The sequence below is a fragment of the Populus euphratica genome, unplaced genomic scaffold, assembly GCF_000495115.2.
Source record: "Populus euphratica unplaced genomic scaffold, PopEup_1.0 scaffold307.1, whole genome shotgun sequence".
NCBI classification, from domain to species: Eukaryota; Viridiplantae; Streptophyta; class Magnoliopsida; order Malpighiales; family Salicaceae; genus Populus; species Populus euphratica.
The window spans coordinates 121,749-129,245 of NW_011500194.1; the positions used below are offsets into that span (position 1 = coordinate 121,749).

A 7,497-nucleotide genomic window follows, 5' to 3' on the forward strand; every position below is an offset into this window, starting at 1 on the left:
TCAATAATATTGTAAGATCATTAGTGTGAGAGGTTTGTAAATTGCTAGCTCATTCAACTTGCTTTTCATGTTTCCAAGATATTGAACAAAAGATTTTCCTTCTTGTTGCAAATATGAAATGTCCTCCTTCAGCTGAAATACACGTGTAACATTATTCTGATTCTCATACATCTCCTTTACTGCCTCTCATAGACCAGCAACAAATTCTAAGGAGCTAAATATTTTTGCAATGTGGTTCCTTGGCGTTGAGTAGCCATAATTGAAACATCTAACCATTCAAAAACCAAGATTTTTGCAATATTAGAGGTAACATTGCTTTCGTCAATTTTAGATCTTCCTCCAGGAGCTAACGACACAACTCTAGACAAAGGAAGATAATTGAAATCATTCAACAGTAATGAACACAAATGTTGATTTGTATAAACATTAGAATTGTTTGATGAAGGAGGAACAGCAAAGTCTCCATCCCTTCTGACATAGGAAGATCTACTAAGTAAACAAGTGCTGCTCTGATACCATGAAGAAAAAAATAAATAGAGAAACAAAAACTTCTGCAATATTTTTTGTATCTTTGTTACACGTTGTGGTGTGTGTGTATACTCACATAAAAGACTGGTTTGTATTCTTGATATAGAATCACGCAAGAATAAATGTAATTACATATTCAAATCTCTTAATTGTAGGAAGAGCCTGTTAAATCTATTTATTCTGCATCTGCTAAATATGCCAAGTAATCTACCAGTATATGCAATTATCCCAAGTGATATGCAACTGTCAATTTGCTTCTACTAAGAATTCTGCTTCCGCCAACAGTAGCATTATCAGAAGAAGAGGGACCCTATCAATGACCCCTCTACTGTATCGTAAAGGGTGGTTTCGAGTGCATAACAGAAATGCTGGATGATTGCTACATACACCTTAAATAATGCAATTACAATGATTAGTTGCTATAGATCCTCGTAATGTTTTATAGAACTTCGAGTGGAAAGACTAAACTGAAAAAAAGAACTGTAGGATTTTGGTGTCCTTCAATGCTAACTGATTTGGTTTCTCTTTATACCTCTTTGATCTGTGGGGTTTTGGCCTCTAATATTACACTCTAAGATTAATGATTTTAGGGTAAGTGCTTTCCCTCGCTTCAGTAATTCGTTTCTTTTTGGGATTGGATAATCATTATCTTCCTTGTTCAGGTTTGTTACGTATCAAAATCAAATCAGATTGTGTTCAACTAACCCACCAACTACAAAAATTCTACAGGTAGATTTCCTATTAGTTTCAGTTGGTGTTCAAACGTCTTACATGAATGTGAATAAAAGAGTAACTCTTGTTGGATAACTTTCCTTGATCCTTTACAGAAAGATCAGTTATTTATATAACTTGATGAAGATTTGTCATGCAACTACAGCATGAAAAGAATGGTTTAGGTTCTCAACAATGCCGGCTAACCTGAGTATAATAGGAACACTGCAGAGCAACCTAAATGCCAGATTTGCTATGCTACCGAGTCTGGAAATGCCAGAGGTAGACTGGTACCAGGGTTTATTAGAGCGTGTTGGTTTAGCTTAACGAGGAACATTATACAGAGTGCTGGATAGAAGTTAACTGACGGTGAAATACTGAGTTTTACCTCTTAAAAACTTACATTAACTATGTCAAGGATGTCCAGTCAGTGAACAGTTTGTTTTTTGTTTTTAATTCGAATGGAAGCCCCATCCTGCCAGGCACTGTATACCAGCCTAGAAAACTAATTAAGAAAATCCCATCATACAATGATCCAAAAGGCTAATCACGAAATCCTGCTGCAATACTACTACCAGAACAAGGAAACATAAATTACATTGCATTGCATTTTGTTCGCAATTATACAGAAAACAAAAGGAGAAGCAATGCTGCTGCTGCTGCTGAAGTGCACTTCTGTCAAAATGAAGGTTACTTAGCGATCCATGTAGAGATTTATAGGTGGAATCAACAAATCTAGGGACAAACCTTCCGTCCACAGCAGTAGATAATACAGATTGTTCCCATTTGTAAGCTTATTTGTTAACCTTGCGCGGTCTGGGAGCTGATTTTGATTCAGCCTTTTTAAATTGAAAATTCTTGCCCTTGGATACACATCCATCATCTTCCGAATCATCATCACTTTCACCACCAAACTTGCCTTTACGCTTTTTCATAGCACCTCCACAAATAATAATCTTGCTCTCATCTTTCTTTTCCACAGGTTCAGACTTCTCCTTTGGCCTCCAAATGAAAAGGGACCTGGAAGAGTAGTTTATTAAGAACAAAAAAGACAAGGGGAAAACATCATATTAAAAGAAGAATAGTGCTAAGCCCTCCGTCACTGATTTCCAACTTCCTATTGATACATCCAAATACAAAATATAAGAGCATCAACAAGTTAACCATTAAATTATTGATAATTAAAAATCAGCCACTCAGCAAATGGGAAGAGAAACATATATATGCTCTTAATTGGAGTTAATATCAATAACAAGAGTTTCTTAAACACATGGGAGGATATTTAAATCGCATAATGCCACTGTGGAAAAGATGTGGTTATCATGGGCACTAAAGCTGGCCTAAGGATTAATTGAAGTGATGCATTCATTATAGTTTCTGTTTGATGCATGACAAAAGAGTATGTAAATGTTCCAGTTAAGAAGGCTAAATGGATCATCCTGCAGAATTTACGACAATAAGGCCAGCTGTTATAGAAAAAAAAAAAAAAAGGTTTCTCTGCCATGGCATCCATTGAACCAATGAAAGAGTAGAGAACAACCTCGAACTGCCAGATGCCAAAATATCATCTCGTGGATGTAGCTTGTTCACAGGACTAATGGTTGTGATGTTTGGATCCATAACTTCAGCAACTAGTTGCCCAGTGCTAATGTCAATAAAATCAATCGGATGCAAGGCAGCTCCATTGTAATTTTCGCTTATGTAGCGACCAATAACTGCAAGGGACTCTGTTGGATCCTGAATAAAAAAAAATGTCCCTGAATTCATAAAGAACAAAGGCAAGCCTGAAAGTTATACACACATCAGTCAATTTCTATCACCTTTGGATCCCATTCAGCACGAAATGGAGTCAGATGTCTGTTAAAATCATGACTGTGTACGATTTCTCGGCTTGGGGAGTCCAAGTTTCCAAAGATAGAATCCCAAATACGCAGGCGGTTGTCTTGTGAAGTGGTAAGAATCTTGCTACCAGACAATGGAGAAAAATATGCAGAGTTAACAACACGTTTGTGTGCAAGGTCAGAAAGAGATGATCCAGCTTTCAGTTGACGCATATCCCATATACGAGCCTGAGAAGATGATATTGCTTAGGCTAGTATGAACAGGACAACATAAACAAAAACCACACAAACAAATATTTACGTGTTGCTGAGAAAAACAAGCATGTTTCAGCAGCCTTTTTTTAATCCATCTAAGAGACAATCTGTGAAACAAGAGGGGAAAAACCAGGGAAACAGAGCATACACAGAGGTTTATAGAATAGCCAGATGGTCCAGCAGCGACAAGAGCAAATACAAAATGTATAATAACTAATGACATTAAAAACTTACAAAATGATCATTTCCACAGCTCAAAAGAAGCTCTGGTTGAACTGGATTGCAATGAAGTCCAACAACTTTGCTACCTTTCTTATGGATCAAAATTGCCTCCCCAATTTTACTGTTGGATCGTGTATCCACCCTGTGTAAGCCATAAGAAGCACAAAACCCAACTTTGAGCGAGTTACTTAAAAAAGGAACAGAGAAAATAATGAAACCACACAAATCCATCTGAAGTTCCCCCACGAGGTGCTTGATTCTTGTTACACTGTCCATCCATTTTCTATTTCTTCATTAGCTTTTTCAATTCAAGCAGAAATGAATATTCAAGCAAACTGGCAGCACTGAAGTCGAAGTCTCAAATGAATTTTTAAATATTTTCTCAGGTTTTATTGTGTTACTCCCATATGAATCCCAAGCTTGTCTATGGATGCACATGTTCCTCCAAGTATTAGCATATTGATCATGACTTGTGCTCTTATACACCATCAAAGAAATGCCAAGAAGATGGAATAAAGTTCGGAATGCATACAAAAATACGAGTTAAGATTAGCATCGCTATCAACATATGGTAAACCATCATTCCCTCTTAAAGGTGGCTCATCAATTAACAAATCAAGATGAAGGGAATCATGTTTCCATTACAGTTGATGGGCCATGGATAACTGACAAATTCATAAATATAGATCAGCTTCTGGATATCAATTGCTGTAAATGTGGCATGCTTCTTGAAAAGGTGGAAGAAGCCATAGCTAAAACTTGTCCAACTAAGTGATAAGTGCAGGTATTCAAGGACTAGTTCATAAAGCACGCATTCCATTCACACAATTACCTGTTTTAAATCTGTTTCCCTATTGCATATCTAAATATTTCTGTATAGACAAAGTTATCTAAAATCTTGAACCTTACATGTAGAGAAAACCAAAGTTGTCAGCAACAAGCACAACACCTTTCTCTGAATTGATATCCATGCCATAAAGCATTCTCCAATTACTTGGACCCTGCAAAAAAGCCATATAAAGTCATCCGTCAAAATTAATAATCAGAAATCAGTTTATTAAGCAAATATGACAAAAATTTAGTTTTCTTCCTCCGCCTCTGCCCAATCACTTAACATGCATGGAGGGAACCTTTCATATGTACAGACATCAGACAATGGCTTTTTAACACACTGGACCATCCATTTATCAAATTAACAAACCTTAACAAACAAATCTCATAAGGACAAAACATAAGATTCAAGAAAAAACAATATAACCATGAGATACTAACAGGCATTGCATGAATAGAAGATAAAGTCAAGTTACCTGCCAGCCATTAGGATTAAGGTTCATCAGTGATGATGACATTCCGGTCTCCAAATCAGTGCTACTAATTGTTCCATCAGAGGATGCAGCATATACCATACCATCATTTGTAGATTTAAACCTGAAAATACACGTGAAAGTTGTTCTTTATTTATCCCACAGCTTCAAGTGAATAAAAAGAAAACTAAAATTTCATGAATGAGAGTTCACCTCATGTTATTTACAATACAAGTGTGTATGTTTTGATAAACCATCCTTTCATGCACTTTGTCAAAATCCCAAACTCCAACTTGTCCTTTCTTTTCAACAGACCCAAAAGAAGAAGAAAGCAGAAAAGAGAGATAAATGAAGTGTAGGACAATTACGATGAAATAGTGCATCCTTATAAAAAAACTTGTATCAACCACGATGCATAGCATGAGCCTAACCTTATCTCCAGATAAAAGGATGTTATTTTTTGTTGGATGAAATTCCAAACATGTTACTCGCCTGCTGTGGTATCTGATAACTGCACAACAAACTTGATCTGGTATAACATATGCTGGTTTTATCTGTATCACAAAACACAAGGTATGAAAAATTTTCTGCCAAGATATGCAACAGCAGCTCAAAATCACCAAAAAATGGAGCTGCTCAAAAATCATGTTGATCGATCCAATCAGGAACATACAAATTTCTCAAAGACAAACTGAACACAATAGGGAGTCCAAAAGCTAGGAAATCTGAATTTTCCAGAATCAGTCAAACCAGATGAAATCATTGCAAAAGAGCAGGTTTTGTACAAAATATCTTTGAAAAAACAAGTCAAACCATCATCAAATTGCTGCATCACTAACTATTTCAAGACTAGAGTGCTCTCAGGAATGATAAATTTTTCTAAACATGACATGTACCACCATCACTGACAAAACCCCCACCCCTAAAAAAAAAAACAGCACACGGGTGTCTGAACACAAAAGAGAGAAGACAACTAACTGGAAGGATTCTTGGTCTAAGCTGGCGCTGTAAGACATATTCCACTGTATTATGAGTACTTGTACGGGGTGCTGGGATTACACCATGCTCAATTGCCACTCTATGTGGGCATGTCATTGTAGTGTGGCCTGGCCATTCACAAAACACTATCAACATCAACACATCATTTTATACCATCAAATCAAACATTGAGCAGTACCTACCATAGACAATAAATATCATTGAATTAACATACAACACAAATAATAGACACAATTGATTAAAACAATGACTTCAACAAAAATCCGTCACAAAAATAATAGAAAATTATTAACACGGCGAGTTTAAAACATTAATCACAGTAGCATTTTCGCAAACAAGTTAGTTTAGTACACTAATTCCAGATTACTAAAAGTCAAATTGGCAAATGGTAATTTGTCCGAATTTCCAAAAAAGCAACAACTTTAACGGCAAAAAATCATATAACGGACTTGCATAGAATAAATGCTAGCCAAAATGAGCACATACCTGGCATTTTGCAGAGAAAGCAAGGTTTCATAGGACAATCTATGTATGTGGCTCCTTTAAATCCCGCTTCATGTCCCGGTTTCTTACACACCTAAAACAGCACAAACCATCAATAAATCATTATTAAAAGAAAGGGAAAAAGGAAACCTTTAAGGGAAAGTAGCTTACTTTGCAAACTTTCTTGAGACTAATAGTGATGGGTGCTTTTCCTTTCTTTTTTAAACTTAAATCTTCTTCAATTCTCTCTCCGTATCCATTTTTGGTTGAATCCTTCTCTTCTGGTTCTGGTTCTGATTCTGATGGTGGGCCCTCATCTTCTTCTTCCAACTCATCTTCATCGTCCGATGAAGAACTTTGCTCGGAGTCGGTGTCTCTCTCAATCAACACTTTCGGAAACGCCGTTCTTCTTGTCCGAGGGGCCATTTTTGGTATTTCACATAAAAAAACAACGACAGAGATACGAGGATGTTTTGAAGCAGCAACGACGTAGGTGTGCAGAGATTAGATAATCTGAGAACTAGAAAACCGACTTTTGATTGTACGGAATTGATTTCCTAAATTCTCCCTCGACTAATGACTTTTATTTCCTCGATTACTGATGCATGAAGCGTCTTTCGATGGCGGATGGGGGAGGAGGGGTGTATTTGCTCGTGAGGGTATTTACGGTATTAAATGTTTGGTCTGTGGCGGGAGTTGACGTGGCTCATTATCAGCCTGTAGGCACTCACGCGTCGTCCGTCTGATCAAAACGGTCCGTTTAGTTTAGTGATAGTCATGTTGCATTTTAAAAATATTTATTAATTAAAATAATTTTTTTATATTTTTTATTTTTAATATCAACGTGTCAAATCATCTAAAAATATTAATTTGATATTTTTAAATAAAAACTAATTTAAAAAAAATTTAAAAAATAAATTATAAAATAAAAATAAATATTGGCTAAGTTATAACAAATTAAAAATTAAATAAGAACATAATAATTTTATAACAAGAAAAAAATAAAAATCGATCACAGTAAAGCATAAACTAAAAGGTGAATTGAAAAAAATAAATTTAAATGACAAAAAAATACTCAAGTTGGCATGTCAAACACATCATCATTTTATAATAGCATAATAACTCCATACAAAAGAAATTAAATAAAATAATGG

General features: G+C 35.7%; 1 protein-coding gene across 1 annotated transcript; it reads right to left on the minus strand.

The window, feature by feature from the left end:
- Positions 1-1,745: 1,745 nt before the first annotated feature.
- On the minus strand, positions 1,746-6,967 carry DDB2 (damaged DNA binding 2). The gene is made up of 11 exons (XM_011007213.1): positions 6,515-6,967; positions 6,347-6,437; positions 5,840-5,967; positions 5,293-5,415; positions 5,075-5,163; positions 4,865-4,985; positions 4,467-4,558; positions 3,570-3,699; positions 3,060-3,308; positions 2,780-2,976; positions 1,746-2,259 (listed from the first exon to the last, which is right to left on the minus strand). Exons 1-11 carry the CDS (start codon positions 6,767-6,769, stop codon positions 2,034-2,036), a joined length of 1,701 nt encoding a protein of 566 aa, XP_011005515.1. The 5' UTR covers positions 6,770-6,967; the 3' UTR covers positions 1,746-2,033.
- Between the last annotated feature and the right edge of the window lie 530 nt (positions 6,968-7,497).

Bases quoted from the DNA above. Each gene is read 5' to 3' on its own strand.
- DDB2 (XM_011007213.1), bottom strand. From the start codon at position 6,769: ATGGCCCCTCGGACAAGAAGAACGGCGTTTCCGAAAGTGTTGATTGAG. The intron at 5,968-6,346 runs GTATGTGCTCAT...GTGAATGGCCAG, and splicing joins CTTTCTCTGCAAAATGCCAG to GCCACACTACAATGACATGC. The intron at 4,559-4,864 runs GTAACTTGACTT...GCTTTTTTGCAG, and splicing joins TTAATCCTAATGGCTGGCAG to GGTCCAAGTAATTGGAGAAT.